The 17574-nt window shown below is 27.1% G+C and overlaps 2 protein-coding genes across 2 annotated transcripts in view; both read left to right on the top strand.

The window, feature by feature from the left end:
• Positions 1-7482, top strand: part of LOC113371105 (limbic system-associated membrane protein-like) — a 240213-nt gene extending 232731 nt beyond the window's left edge. Inside the window, exon 6 of the mRNA XM_026611750.1 lies at positions 7367-7482. Coding sequence (XP_026467535.1) covers positions 7367-7482 — 116 coding nt within the window. The remainder of the gene's footprint in view (positions 1-7366) is intronic.
• LOC113370200 (lachesin-like) overlaps positions 7385-17574 on the top strand; it is a 102283-nt gene continuing 92093 nt past the window's right edge. The window contains exon 1 of the mRNA XM_026610875.1: positions 7385-7470. The gene's annotated coding sequence lies outside the window, so the exon portion shown is untranslated. The remainder of the gene's footprint in view (positions 7471-17574) is intronic.

Raw genomic sequence — 17574 nt, 5'->3', positions numbered from 1 at the left:
AATCAGGTAATATTTGCGCACAATAGCCCGGGATCCCTTTTTCGTCTCGGATTCAATTCGATGACCCTATTTTATGAGGCGAAACGAATCCTACTTATTCAAGGTCATATATTTCCACATCATAGATGGAAATTTCTATACCTTTTCACAATAAAGAGCAAATTTTGGTCTTTTGGGCGACATTAGGTACAAAATATAAATAAGAAAACAATAGTAATATATTGTAGTTTTCAATTAATTTTACCTGATATTAATTCGAATGGTTTTTAAAAACACTATAACTGTAGCTATAATTTCTATTGTATTGTCATATATTCAAATGGCAGAATCGATAGTTAAAGTTCAATTGTACAGTTGATAAAAGTACTAATTAAATTTTGGTATTGCATACAACAGGAATACTGTTTTGACATTATTTTAATTTTTTTTAAAAAAGGATTATTATAAAATCAGTTACTAACACATACAAACAAAATCTACAAATAAATTTTTAACAAGGTATTAATTCAATTGTAATATTTTTTTCAGTTAAATAAATTTACTGTACTAATGGTTAAATCTTATATTACATAAAAATAAAATAAATAAATGCAAAAGTTTTTCGCATTTATTTTTCTATGTACTTTTCCTTCTGGCACGTGGGCAAGGTTGTTCAATTGATTGACATGTTAGGGTCAAGCCCTTAACTTTAATGGGAAAATACCCTCGGGGTGACGAGAAAAGCCCTTTCGAAAGTTTTCTTCACAACTATTTGATTTGTATAAAATATTCGAGGGTTGTTTGTGTTTTCAAGAAGTGTAGGTAGAAACATTAATATATGTAATATATTGGTATACATACAAACACACATGCACACACACACACACACACACATATATATATATTATATATATATATATATATACATATGAACTAGATTCTTTTTTTTTATGTAAATAATTGGTAATCTAGGGGCCATTTTAATGCCAACAAGTTTCAAAACTTTGCTGAAACTTAAATATATATACTTTTTGTTGGTATATTTATTTGCAAACAAAATATAAAATATACATACTTGATTATTTGAGTATAATAATTCGTTCAAAAACTGTTTTAACCATGACAGTAACTGTTGCTTCAGTGGAAAATATTTTTCAAATTGTCAATTAAACGCCCACTTGTTCTCAAGATCATTCTTATTCATACTTTTGAATGAAAGTAAAATGGTAATGCCTTCTTTGGCATTATGACATTAATTCCAAACATTCCATTTCTTATGAAAGAGATCGTATGTAACTAAAAAACTTAGATTTCATCTTGTTCTTTTGCTAATTACGTGCAGGATTGTTATTAATTGACAATAGCAATTTTCTCAATGTGGTTGGAATATGTTTTTCATATTGAATGAAAGAATTTATTATTTGAATTTAAAATTATTGCGCAAGATATATTATTTGTATATGATAACACAGATTTTGTACGCTTTCCTATAACATTCCTTACCTCCAAGAAACAACTTGCATTTTGCAGTTGTAAAACATGATCTTAGATGCCATATAACTTTCAACTTTGAAGTCATAAATGAAATATACTTGAAGGAAAATGTTTTAAAATAGACAGAGAACTATTGAAATAAAAGGAATTTTTCTTGGAACTAATTAAAAATTTAATTAAGTAGACGAATGGTTCAAAAAGTAGTTGAAATGACGCTTTGTTTTTATAGTATATTCGTTATTGTTTTAGTAATGTACTTTTTAGGGAAATAAAACGTTGTAAGAAATGTGTGTTTTAATTTCACTTTATAATAACTATATTCAGAACCAGATTTTGGGAATTTAGAAAAATAATAACTTATGAATATAATTGGTAATAATGAAAAATTAGTTTACAAAATTTCAGACATTCATTTGTCTAAATAGGTCTAACATTTTCTCACATATGGTTAGATTTATACATAGTTTTAACTTTAAGAAATTGAAATATTTTCATTATTTGATAAAAATGAATTATTGAATAATTTTTACTGCTTCGTAGATTTGCCTTCATATTAATGATTTGTCTGATTCAAATCTAAATAATTGTTTTAAAATACTCATTCAGACATCTTGAACAATGCAAATAATGATATAATTAAATTATTAAAAACGCATCTTATAGATTAAAACCTTAAATTTGTATTTCTTTATTATCTTTCTCAGTTACGAACATAACTTTGCTTATATCAATAAAAATCATGTTTAATTTAGAGCATTTTTGTAATTAATTTATATTCAAATAGGCTCAATATAAACTGCCTCAATATCATATGGAAGCAGATAGTGTGATATTGAATTTGATGATTTTACATACAAAATTTTAATTAATAGTGCACGGGAATTGCGCCTGAAACTTTCGTACTGTAATTAAATATCCTAGTAATAAAAATGATTAATAATCACTAAAAGTTGATAAGTAATTAAAAAAAAAATTAAATATGTTCAAATAAATTATTATAAATGTGTGAAGTAAATAATATCATTCATATTTTATATTGCAACGACTTCGTCGCACAAACCCTTATGTATCTTTACAAGAAGTAAACAAAACATTCTCGACCGGAGTTAATGAATAAAATCTTAATTCGTATTTTTCAAAATCATATAAAATACCATTGCAATTTCAATACATCGTTTTCATTGTATTTTTGAAAATTTCTGTTGATTTTTAAGCAATTTTTTAAAAATTTCAAAATAATTTGGACTGCTAAGAAAATTTTGAAATTTGTTGCAAATGGTGAAATCCCTGGACTAGCCTCCTTGTTTCTTGCTTAATTCTAATCGGATGATACGTACTCTTACAAATTGCTGTTTTTACACTTTTTACTCCGGATCTTTCCAACGGCTCTACCTACCTTTGCTAAAATTTTCTAGTCCACCGAAATCGTGGACAAAAAATTGATTTACGTCAAAAAAAAACATCGCTCTTTGGAATCAGATAAACATAATTTTAAAATTTATTGACACTTAATGGTATTATTCATACACACCCTGTAGATTTTTGCTTAATAAAAGATTTGATAAAAAAGAGAGAATTAATATTGTGGTTAATACATAATTTTAAGATGTAAATAAATATTCATTAACTTACCGTAGGGCAAAAACATCGAAAATGAAAATTTATAAATCTTTACGTTTTTAAGTTCTGAACATTTTGGCACACCTTAAAAAATTGATGTATGCGTGTGTGTATGTGTGTGTGTATACAATTTTCGTCGACGATTTCGGGAACACGGATCAAACCGATATGAATAATTAAAAAAAACATTCGATTCGTATTGATAAGGAGACGTGCTGATTAGCTTTGGGAAAGGCAGCCAAGCCGTTTCGAAGATACGAGACAAAAAGTGCCAAAAACGGTAACTCAGTTTTTAAGAGAACGGTGAAAAAAAACTTTTCCAAAATTTTGGGAAAGCATGTCTAGCGGTTATGGGCTCTCAATAAAAATAAGTAAAATTGCCTTTTGGCGGTCAAAAATGATCATTAGACATATGCACATCAAATTATCAGATAATTTATAGAGATTTTCAAAATGTGTACACATTTTGTGTAAATTTTATTGGGTTCCGTACCAAGATTTTTAATTACGGTACGGGAAGTTCCAGCAATTAAGGCACGATGTCATACACCCCACTAGTTGTATTCAATAATGTGCATCTTTAGATAATATTAATTAAATTGTGTCGAAGCACTGGAAATTTTGAAATCTAATTTGTACTTGCATTTGAGTATATGTGGAAATCATAATGCAAGTACAAATTAGTTCTCAAAACTTTTAGTTACTGAAGATAAAATAAAATTAGGAGGACGATATTAGATTTTCTAGTTATCTATTTTTTTATAAAATCAATAATATGGTCATTTTCTTAATGTTTTTTCCTCTTCCATGCTCCGATGTAAATTGATTTCCTCACTCTGGATGATTATCCGAAAACAGAGCTCATAATTAAATTTACGTATCACTCTAATTATCCGTTTCCGCCATTCCCTGCTATCACATGTTTATTTATTCCCTGTATAATCGCTCACAACAGGCGAAATGCATACACACAATTTCCGCAGATAATACAATCTTTTGTGAGCGCGAAATGCGATCAGTGAATCGCAACTTAGCATAATTTTCTATTCAAATGAATCCCATAGTGTATTCCGTCTGTCTATTCATAAAGTATCCTTGAATAAAACCGAAAAACGAGTATATATTCAATGTCGGTGATGTAGCGAACATCGAAAATATGCTGTAGTTGGCTTTACAAGACTTGCAGTTCTGATTGTGATAAATATATCTGTATCATTGAGTTTCAGGATCATGTGTTCTTTGAATATGAACGAAATAAAGTTTTGAGATAATTTTATCCTGCAAGACTGTGACTATGCAATAATTGATAAATAATTTGACGTACCTAGTTTTATCGATAGTATTTCTTTCCGTCGCCAATATCTAAGTATTGTTTTGAAAAGCTTCCAGCGGACAGAGCAGATGTTTTTAAGCTTTTCCGTAAGAAAATTTTGATCTAGAATCGAGAATTATTTTTAGATTTCATCATTTATCGAGATAAATGGCAAATTAGTGGGTTACTAAAATGACAAAATGAAAAAGTGTGCGCGTGCGAGTGTAGCTACTGTACAAGATGACATTTAAGTAAAAATAAATACACCATATAACAATTTTGAATAATGTTTATTAGTAATATGGTAACACTCGTGATGCACACTTTTATTAGTGTCAACCATTATACACATTTATATAATAATAAATTATAAATTATATATTTATAATAGCGTTAAAAATATGTATATTATTTAAAAACAATAATGTAATCAAAGTCATACTTCAAATATGACATGATTGGTTTGTCATTGCAATTAGCATTTAGAATTGAACCTTCATAGAAGAAATGAAGTAATTGCTGATTAATAAATTCTATAATATTCGTTCACACAGTGGATTATGTTAAACAACGCCTAACCGAATATTGTTTTCGCAACTTCACTAATTGTAATTGTGCAACGTCAATATTCATGTAATTAAAATTAACATACATTCATTAACTGTTTGTATTTTTTTTTACTTTTTTGCTAGCGATATAATCTCATTCTTTGAACAGTTGTAATATCAATCTTGCCTAAAAATATTTTCCTTTTAATAACTTCAAAGCTTTATAGAGACTACGAGTAATATAGAAATAATTTCTAATCAATTAACTTACGTTTAGTACACGGCCTAAATGTTTAATTTGTTTTATTATTTTTGAGGAACAGAGTAAAATATTCTTCTGATTCAAGCATTTTTCATTAAAACAAGATTTGTATTAAGATATAACTTTAAAATGTTACTTTAATGTATTTATCTAAGCCGATTTTCTTGTTGATATCGGTATGCATACAACGTTAATACCGGTACGCATACAACGACAGAAATCTATTCACATATACAACGACTAATCACAATCGACTTGCATATAAATGATCTCATCGAGAGCGAATGACGAACAGTTTGGGCGTAACGGACTTCCGTTGCATTTGTACGGATTTACACCCTAGTCGCTAAAGGTTTCATATAACTTGCTTATTTGTTATAATTTCCTATTGCAACTGACAGTTGTTAATCAACAACATTGCTAAATGTCCTTAACTGGACAGTAATAAATATGATAATAAATAAAAAAAAAGTTATAATTCAGCTCAGATTTGTTTTAATATATACCTATATCACATGGATTGTCAATGGTACGCAGTGACATTGATCGAAATGGAAATGAAATGCGGTTCAAAGTAATTCCCAATATGTGGGCTAAACATTTGTAATAAAAATAAAGTATATTTTTCCTGAAAGCTAGTCCGTGGGCGATTTGAATTATAGCTCGAATGAAAATATATAGTGTGAGAGGTTTCTATATTTATTTTATGACTCATGATATATTTGCAATAGGAACCGATTTTTAAACCATAATTAACTCAAAATCCTACATACTAAATCTATGTTTTCTCCGCGTTTAATGTTGATTTGAATTGTTTAAATTTCTATATTTTTTCAATTAAACCAACCCTTTCAGGACCGTAATATTTAGAGAAAACTTCTAGAAGTCATGATTTTAAGAAATTTCTTTAAATATTATGGACCTGAAAAAAGTAGTTTATTTTAAAAAAATATTGAAATTTAGATGAGTCACGGCAAACTTTTAAAATTGAATCGTCATACATTTGAATTTTGCTACATATAATTGTTTATTGAGAAATTGATTATCTACAAAAATTGCCTCAAGGTAAAATGCCCTTGCACATATAACTAGTTTAGGAAATTTGAGTATATTCTGGAAACATATTTTTCATTCGTGTGTTACAAAAAAGTTTTTTCTTATAATTGCGGATTTAAATCATAAATTAATAAATAGGCAATTTGAGCAATTTAAAGTATTTTTGATCCTTTAGAATGTGGTTCTTCAAGCAGTTGTTTTATGATTTTTAAATTATATTTGAACAAAAAAAAAAACGTTTGAAAGTAATTCCTAATGTGTGGGCTGCTCTCTCAGAAGGCAGCTCTGTGGGCGAATTAAATTATAATTCGAATCAGAAAAAAATTATATGAGAGGTTTCCATCTGTTAGATTATAACCGCATTTCCCAAATGTTATTTTTACAATAGGAACCTATTTTTAACCTGCTGCTCCAATACATCAAATATACATCAAATATTAAAATATTTTACAATTTTAAAACTTATATTGACTTGAAGTTATCCTACACAGATGATATTATTAATAACAAAAGCTGTACAAATAAATAAAAAATTGAAGATTTTCTAAATAAGTTATTAAAACCAGTTCTCATTGTACAAGGTATAACAGGGATCAAAAAATGTTGGCTTATACCTGCATTAGCCCCAATTAGACATTCACTAACTGTTTTTTTTCTTCAAATTATTATATTATCAGAAATTTTAAAACCTTCAACGATTAATTTTTTTGTATGTTATACTTTTTGTTCTGTATTCCAATTATTTACCTATACTTTTTCAACCCGATACGGTATCATTTTAAGCGCTCTAACTTTTATTATATTCTTATGCAATATAAAGTTTATTATACGAAAGCGTAGCCATTTCTGAAAGGGATAAATTTTTATAGGTAAACGCGTATGGAATTGCTGAAAACCAATAAATTTTTGATATGCTATATTACTTGACCATATTTTTAAATTTACATAATAGAGTCGTGCGTACTGTAGCGATAAATGTACGAAAAATAAAATGTATGGTGGTATTGTTAGTTCAATATTATATATAAGATTGATATACAAATTCAAAATTTAAATTGATATTTTTATTAATGATTTGTGTTTATTTTCTTTCAGAACTGTCATTTCCAAGATTTGCTGAGCCAATTCCTAATGTGACAGTAACTGTTGGACGAGATGCCTTACTGGCTTGTGTTGTGGACAATTTAAGAAATTACAAGGTAATAGAATAAAATTATTTTTTATAATATAACTTATTCATAAATACTATTTTTTATGGTTTTAATTCATATAATGTTTATGTTTGCTGCTTAACATCAGTTAACAATAATCGGGTATTTGATTCATAAGTAGACATCATTTATATTACCATATTTCTATAGTTTTAGATAAAGAATTAAACCATAATCAATAGTTTCCATATAAAATATACTCATATTTTCAATAAATAATGTAGGGAATTTATTGAAAAACAATTAATTATTGTATAACAGCTATATTTAATTATTTTAAAATATAACTTATTAACTTCCCGTAGGGTAAGTTATTGTAATGGGCCGAAAATCGGAATTGAAAATTTTTACATTTCTCGACGTTTTGAAGGTTTCTGAACGTTTTGGCATACCTCAGAAAAAATGGATGTGTGTGTGTGTGTGTGTGTGTGTGTGTGTGTGTGTGTATGTATGTATGGATACAAATTTCCAGTCACGTTTCAGGACGCACGGATCAACCGATTTGAATGGTTCAAAAAACATTCGATTCCTATTGATAGGGAAAAGAGCTGATTAGTTTTTGGCAAAGGCAGGTCCAGCCGTTTCGGAGATACGAAGCAAAGAGTGCAGAAAATAGAAATCGAATTTTGAGAGAACGGAGTATCCGATTTGAATGATCTAAAAAACATTCAATTAGTAATGATTGGGAGAAGTGTTTATTAGTTTTTGGCAAAGGCAGGCTCAGCCATTTTGAAGATACGGAGCTAAATCTGTAAAAAATGGCAGTTTTTGAGAGAACTAAGCGTCCGATTTAAATGATTCAAAGAACTTTCTGCTTGTCTTAACAAAATAATTGATTTTGGAAAAAAAAATTTTGTTTCATTTTTTTTTTTTTTTTTTTTTTTTTTTTTTTTTTTTTTTTTTTTTTTTAGTTTTTTGTATATCGAAAATATTTCAGATTTTATTTTTAATTCTGACTATAGTTCTAATATACTTTACAAATAATTTCAACTCTGCAATTCAGTTTATATAATTCTTATAAATATTACACAATGTTACAATATTTATAATAATCTATTTGAAAACATTCAGTATTCCTCGAACATTTCGTTACGGTACGGGAAGTTCCAGCAATTTGCCTTAAGGCACGATGCCATAATTGCCTCAAGACAGAATTCCACTTACAGCTAGTTTTTATATTTAAATTATATTATAAATTATTGTGACAAATTATTGAATCAATTTATAGAAAACCAGAAATTAAAACAGAGTAGAGCGGGGCACAAAGGCCCAATTTGATTTTGAATAGTTTTTTGCAAACAATGTTTTGAAAACCAAACTAATTATACTAAAACAAATAACACATCAAAAAATTTAATATCTGACTTTGTTCAATAAAACTCCTAGATAATTCATAATTGTAGAAATGTGTTTTTTTACTATTTTTAAAAAATTTATCACTTGGTCCTTTTTACTCCTTTGGTGGGGTAAAATCTGATGGCTTTGGGGAAACAGGTCCAATGTTTCATTTTTAATTTAAAAGGTATTCTATAAAATAATAGCTACTATATTCAACCAACGCAAAATATAAATTCAATGGTTATATTTTTTACAGTGATTATACTGTATACAACCTTGATCTGGTATTTTGCCAGAAATATTCATCAGCAGAGTTTATTATACTTATCTCTTGTAAACTAGTTTTTTTTAAATTCATTTACTTTTTTATTTGTTATTTTGTATTGTTTACATCTTTGCCAGGGAAAAGGTTCAGTTGGTCCTTTTTATCCCACCCACGTGTAAACTTTTATAGGGATTATATAAAAAAGACTGAATATAACTTAAAATTGCTAATATATCTTATAAAATAAATAAGTAATCTTTACTCAAAAAATATATTAAATTCTCGTGAAATAAACTACAGTGCTCACAACCAAAAAACTAAAACCGCTAAAAAATATTTTTGTGGTGGATTTCCAAACATCGTCTTTTATCTTTCGATAACAATTTTGTAAGAAACAAAGTGATGGCAGGTTGCAAATCTTTTTCCCTCTACATTCAAATTTTGTTGTAAAAAAAAATCTTAAAAAATTGTAAGAATCAAAGTGATGGGTGGTTGCAAATCTTTTTTCCTCTACATTCAAATTTTGTTGTAAAAAAATCTTAAAAAATTGTAAGAATCAAAGTGATGGGTGGTTGCAAATCTTTTTTCCTCTACATTCAAATTTTGTTGTAAGAAAAAAAATCCTAACTAGTGGGGTGGGTGGCATCGTGCCTTAAGGCAAATTGCTGGAACTTCCCGTACCGTAACGAAATGTTCGAGGAATACTGAATGTTTTCAAATAGATTATTATAAATATTGTAACATTGTCTAATATTTATAAGAATTATATAAACTGAATTGCAAAGTTGAAATTATTTGTTTCAACAAAAAACTAAAAAAAAAAAAAAAAATCGAACAAAAATTTTTTTTTCCAAAATCAATTATTTTGTTAAGACAAGCAGAAAGTTTTTTGAATCATTCAAATCGGACGCTTAGTTCTCTCAAAAACTGCCATTTTTTACATATTTAGCTCCGTATCTTCGAAATGGCTGGGCCTGCCTTTGCCAAAAACTAATAAACACTTCTCCCAATCATTACTAATTGAATGTTTTTTAGATCATTCAAATCGGATACTCCGTTCTCTCAAAAATTCGATTTCTATTTTCCGCACTCTTTGCTCCGTATCTCCGAAACGGCTGGACCTGCCTTTGCCAAAAACTAATCAGCTCTTTTCCCTATCAATAGGAATCGAATGTTTTTTGAACCATTCAAATCGGTTGATCCGTGCGCCCTAAAACGTGACTGGAAATTTGTATCCACACATACATACACACACACACACACATACACACACACACACACACATCCATTTTTTCTGAGGTATGCCAAAATGTTCAGAAACCTTCAAAACGTCGAGAAATGTAAAAATTTTCAATTCCGATTTTCGGCCCATTACAATAACTTACCCTACGGGAAGTTAAAAAATTGTAAGAATCAAAGTTATGGCTGGTTGCAAATTTTTTAGCCTCTTTTTTCAAATTTTTGTTGTTGAAAAAAATCTTAACTTTACTTGTTTTTGAGATATCTGTGGTGAACCTCATACCTGAATGAATATAATTTATCAAATATCTATCATACATATATATATATATATATATATATATATATATATATATATATATATATATATATATATATATATATATATGAGTGAGTTCTTGAGGGCGATACATCAAACAAAGAAAAGCCAAAGATTTATAAAATAATTTTTATTTCCAAACGTTTCGACATTCAATTTAATGTCATCATCAGTGGATCTAAAAACAGTATGAAAATTAGCATATCTAGGTAATTATAATATATGTGGATTGGTAAAGTAACTATACAATAAGAGAAAAATTAACAAACAGCAACACTTAACAACAAACCAAATATAAAAGATAGGAAAGGTAGTAGAGACTAGAATTAAATAAATAATTAAAAAGTATAGGCAAAAATATTTATGTACACTCATATAAACCTACGCATATATACATATATATACATACACATATACACACATATACATATGTTAGTACAGTATAAATAATATGTTCAGAATGTTGTTCAGGATTAAGTTTAGATCGCTCAGTCTTTGCCAGACTTTAATTAGATTACACCAGTATAAAATTAAAGCACTTTTGATTAAGAATATGTGGATTACAACAAATATTTGAACTTAGAGTTGCACGATTGCCTATTAAGTTTACCTGCTATGGCAAACTACAATCAGGTAATAATGTGTGTTTGCAAACTCGCCAAGATATGAACGCTTCGGAACGTAATAACCGGGATGATTATCTTTGATATGTGACCAGAGTGCAATAGTGCGAAACACAGATCGCGATATCATAGGACTCTATTTGGATATATATGTACGATGACATTTCTGTTCCGAACTCAAGCCGACAATAAAACATAGTAATTTATTAGTTTTGTAGAATAATCAAATTAATTTTCGGTGATTAGTCAATTATGGCATTATTTTGGTCATCTAAATCTGCAAAAGACTCACAAAATGACATTTGTGTTCCAAACAAAAATTAATGATGAGCGACACTGTATTTTTTATTTGTATTGCGATCTTGATTATACTTTGCGTTGATTATTGATTAAAATTTATATTACAAGAAACATTATATATTTTATGTATATAAATTATAATATGTATTGATGTATGAAAAGTATTACTTAGAAATAAGTCAATTCTCTTAAGATCTATTAATTTAAATATTAACTTAAATCTCAGGATTTAATAATTTAAATAAAATTTGTTATAACTAGCCCCTGACTTCTCTATATTATTTAATTTTTGTAATAATGAAATTAATTTTCAAATATTATTCTGTTCATCAGAAATTTATAAGTCTGTGTATTTGCATAATTTATATATATATATATATATATATATATATATATAATAATTAGTATAATTAGTAATGCTGCCCAAAGGTAGGTCTGTGGACTGATGTAAACTCCATCTCAATTCAGGAAGAAATAGTTTAAGAAATGATTACTTGCCACTTTGCACTGCAGTAGTCGACATAAGCTATTTTAATTTGAAAACATATTTTTCATCTGCATTTTAAAGTAAAAATATGCATCGCTACTGCACAATGTCAGGTTGTCTATATATCAGATGAAATATATGTATTATATTTCATATGTATTATATATATATATATATATATATATAATACATATATTTCATCTGATATATAGATCATGTATATATTATATATAGATGATATATACTCAAAACACTATCTTATGTTTGGACCCTCGGGACATACGTCCTTTAACAGATATAAAATTGTCGTAAAGTATAAATGGTATATACAAAAACTCTTCTTTTGTTTAGGTTAAATAAGTAATAATAAATAGTAGTCGGCTCTAAGGCAGGTTCATGGTATGAGAGCTTCACAAAATCAATGTTTTTATCCCCTCCCTTGTTTATTATTTGCTTTATGTTTTAATAACCATTAATCACTTTATATTCGTTTTTGATAAATATGTATATGATAAAATATACTTATATATATATATATATATATATATATATATATAATTAAATATGATAAAAAAGAACTTATGATTCAATATATGTCATATTATAATTTATTTTATTTGTTACATCAATATATATATATATATATATATATATATATATATATATATACATTTATTTATTTATATTTCTTATTGTCTTGCTCGCCTAAGATTTCGTTACAACCGAGAACAGAAGTCAAACTGAGGTCATTATGTCAGAAACTATCCATGGACCAAACTTCCTAGACATGGTTGTTTTGTGCCGTTATTATACACACTGGTCACATAGAACTAATAATCGCCACAGACATAATATTACCAGTGAATTTCTGCACACGTGTATTTATGCACATGGAATTCTATATGTGTACACATGGCCGTATAAAGTTTTCGAACTCACATTATCACCTTGTATTCTGGATTTAGGCAAACTGTGATCCCAGATTTAAACCTTGGATTAAATTCAGAATATCTTGGAAGTTAAACCTCGCCTACATTTCGTGGAAGCGATAGTTTAGATGTCTTTATTACATATTAAGAGATCACTGTAATACCTATATAATGCTAAACGGAAACCGGAATATATTTGGATGACTTATGTCAGAGATTTAAATAACTAAAATTCTTTTGAGAATGATATAAATTTCAAACGTTGCTATTTTTTGAAATCCTGTAACTAAATTTTAATACAAACTGTATTTAATTTCAGAAGTTTGTTTATTTTACTCAAGAAATCATACAAATTAATATAAATTTTAATATTTAATTTAATAATTCGAAAATCATAGTACCTATACATGAAATTAATTTTTGATTTAACTTAATTTAACTTTTTGAAAATTAAAACTTATTGAAATGTTTAAAAAGATCTTTTTGACTCGTTTTTATTATGTAAGAAATATTTACTTTTTGCTAATAAAGAAAGCACTAATTTGATTAGTGGCCAATATTTTATGTTAATATATCTGTCATATCAACACAAATATTCCTACATAACAATTAACCAATTTGTTATGATTTGTATTTTTTTGCTTTTTCTATATACTTGCAATTATTTATAGTTTTTGGTACATATATAAACTGGATTTAAACTCTAAATTTTGTGCAATTTTTGACTTTACTATAATTTTGGTAGCTGCAATAAATATGAGGTAAATATAATTGTTTTATTATTTATTGATTATTTTAACTTTGAACACATTTTTCTAATATTGAATTATTTGCTCATGTTTTATGCTTCATTCAGTTACAATTTTCGAACAAACTTTTTGTGGGTTATGAAAATTACTATAAACTTCAAAAGCAATTTTTAATACATCTAATACTAATGTATCTCTAATAATCCTCAATTTATGACTTCATTCTCAATAACTCTGTTTTTGCTAACATTTTTAGAATTATCTACATTATGCCAATTGGTTTCTCAGACTACTTAACAGATTTGATCAGTAATCAGAATTCTGTACTAAATTATTTTTAATTCTTTGCACATTTATATAACTGTAAAATAGTAAAAATATTTGTGCTTCAATATTATAATTTTTATAAAATTTTTAAATAAAAAAGGAACAGAACGAGAAGTATTACCTTTATGATATATTCTGTTCTGAATCTTAACAAAATCATTAATTATAATATCAAATTGTTTCTTCAATAATCTATTTAATTTAATATAAAACCAAATAGTATATCTTTTGTGTGCTTGAACTGTTCAAAACGAAGCAGCATGACTTTTATGTTTTGCTATATAATAAGACGCCATTGTGTTTCAAAAACTGGAATAATCCTTTAAGGTATTTCTATCCTGCAACATAGAGATGTTTCTGTTGTTCCGCATTCTGTTCCTGCAGAATCTTTTCATAAATAATTTATTTGAAAATATTTTTGTAATTTTATTCAATAACTATAGAAATATACTAATCATCTAAAAATTTTAGCATACCTTAGATGTATGTGTGTGCGTGTGTGTGTTTGTGCGGATACAAATTTTTGTCGACGATTTCGGAAACACGGATCAACCAATTTAAATAATTTATAAAACATTCGATTCGTAAAAAAATGAACAAATTTTTTGTAAACATACACATAAGTTATTTGTAGAATAGGCTCGTCGCCCAATATAATAAGCACTTATACATTTACAGTATGTATTTATAATAAATAATCTATTTGAAGTTATTTAAAACAATTATTGATTATTTTTATTCCTCGAATTTTTAATAACGGTACGGAAACTTCCAGCAATTTGCCTTAAGGCACGATTTCATGCACCCCACTAGTTTAGCATGATTTAGAAAAATTCTAAAAAAATGTATTGGTATGGCAAACATTGGGATTCTTCCTTTTATACATAATAGAGAAAATTGGTAATTCAAACTAATTTATCACTTTGAACATTCTTCAGAAAAAAAATTTCTATTGTTATTATAATTGAGAGTATTCCATCATAATAACAAAGCATTTTTTCTCGGAGGCAATTCCTTTTTCATTCGCGCAAAGAGTTTTATTGCAATGAGAGGACAAATCTTGACAAGTCGATAATGCAACGCGCTGTTTTTCAAAAGTAACGAGATAAAGCTGCGAAGGAAAAACAAGGAAAATAAATATTTTCTACCGCTTTGCTCGCAGAAATGTTGATACTTACAAGAGAGATTTTGTTCGTTTGCGAAATTTGATTTAGTCATTTCTATGTAACAGTTACGACAATGACATTTTCTGTATAAAATGTAAATTCAATAATGTCAAATGGAAATGAATAGCTTTAACTATGTTCTGCACTAATGATCACGACAGTTCGAATAATTGACACAAATACGTTTGACATATTTGCGGAATAATAAGATTGATAGAGGAGAATTTAATCATACAAAATCGATAACATGAATAATTTAGTTGCAAAATGCTAAATTGAGCTAGGTAATTGAGCGTAGCAATTTCAAGAATAAAGTAAGGATTATACCTGTAAATTATATTTGAATATTTTATTCAATCATAAAATGACAATCAGAAACCCTTCATATACATTATTACTTCCTATAATTATTATTATTTTACAAATATGATTTATACATAATCACTCTGAAGCAAGAGTATTGCATCATAGATATGTTTTAGAAAATGAAGGATATAAAATTATAAACAAAAGAGTTTTTTTAAAAGACATATCCTACCTGTTATTAATAACAACAACTAAATTGTGTGCAAAAACTTCAATAAAAAAAAAAAAACAAAAAAATATGCATTTATAAAAGCTGGATACAAAAAAATTAAATATAATCAACAACTATGTTGAGTTGTCCAATTATTCCAGAAAAGGCCCGGCTGATATTTTACAGTACGAAAACTGATAAAAAATTAATAAAAGTGCCAAAAATCAAACATTTAATAGATTTGGACTCGGATTTCTCAGAACTTTATCCATGTTAGTTTCAGGGATAGTATGAATATCAATTTAGAGTCGAAAATTTATATGATAAATGATTAAAACATTATAGATCACAATGAAAAAGCGACATATTGAATTTCATAAACAAAATTTTGACAGTTCAAGAAAATGAATTTTTAACGACTTCAATAAGAAACACATAAATTAATTATTCTAAGTTATGTTATAGGCAATATTGCCAATCAAATTATAGATATAAAATATATCATATTATATTAAATTTCGACCAAGAAGGAAATATTTTGGCATTTAAAAATTAAGTGCATATTGGATATATGAAATTGACATTCAATACTTTTAAATTAAATGCAAAAGTAAAAAATCTGATATTTATATAAAAAATTATATATTTAGATAATCGTACTGCGTTGATTCAGACTAAAATCTAATTTATACATTGATTAAAAAAAATATTTCACTATTTGACATAAATAAAATTAAAATAAACAAAACACTATGATGCGTTGGAATTAATTATCGAAATGTAGAGAAATTTGTGTAATGAAAATATAACATTATTATTAATATATCATGTATATTATAAGAACTTCTGCAAAGCGACAAAATATTTTTGATGGCAAAACAACGTTTGCCGGGTCAGCTAGTAATAAAATATATTATAAAATGTAAATAGGTCTAATTGTAAATATTACATATTACAAAAATTGAGAAATGATGATTAATTTAAATTGCAAATTTCTTGGATAAACTTTTTATTTTTAATTGAATGTCATATTGAATCACTTATTAAGTGACTGAGAGTGGCTGAATATTAGATATTTTTTTATAAACATTATTAATATTAAACAAATTAAAGCTAAAAATGTGATTAATGCAATGCTTATGTGTTAATTTAAATGTACTAATTATTATATATTTAGTGAAAATTGTCTAGATTGTATAAGCAAAATATCCAAAATTGAACAATATAGCTAGATTTATTAGTCGATTCTTTATCAAGCTTTTATAGGTGTACTCGTGTAAAATTGAATGCTATCGAAATATATTAAATATAAAGAATTGAATAATAAAATGGTTATTATCTTAATTTATTTGGATATCTTTTTATTACTAAAAATTACATGTGCTTAATAAGCAAAACATCTGAGTTCATAACAATATATCTACCTTTCCTTGTCGATTGCTCTCATCGTCAATTTTCAATTAATATGAAGTATATATCTCTATGACGTTAGTAAATTGCAGACAAAGTACATCTGAATAAATTCCTATTAATCTTTTTAATACAAAATCGTCGAGACATTTCTATCTATTACTCCGGAATGCATCGCTTTGCAGAATCAAAACTAAAGCATGACTTTTAAATAACATCTCACGTAGACACTTGTTATTTTGACTCTGTCGTGTGCGCGTAGCAAGTTAATACAAATAGCTGTGCAGGTACTTCTGTATGTGCAAAAGTTTAATAATATTTGTATTAGAATACGTATTTATACCGTGGTATTTGCACATGTGTGCAGATGAGATAGCACACTGGGAAATGTTGATTAGTCAAATCAACGTGGAACAACGCGCC

This window comes from Ctenocephalides felis, unplaced genomic scaffold, assembly GCF_003426905.1.
Source record: "Ctenocephalides felis isolate EL2017-DRISC unplaced genomic scaffold, ASM342690v1 CF-g0.4_SCAFFOLD_01492, whole genome shotgun sequence".
NCBI classification, from domain to species: Eukaryota; Metazoa; Arthropoda; class Insecta; order Siphonaptera; family Pulicidae; genus Ctenocephalides; species Ctenocephalides felis.
Note: the sequence above shows the minus strand (reverse complement) of the source record. Positions and strands in the feature narration are given on the sequence as shown.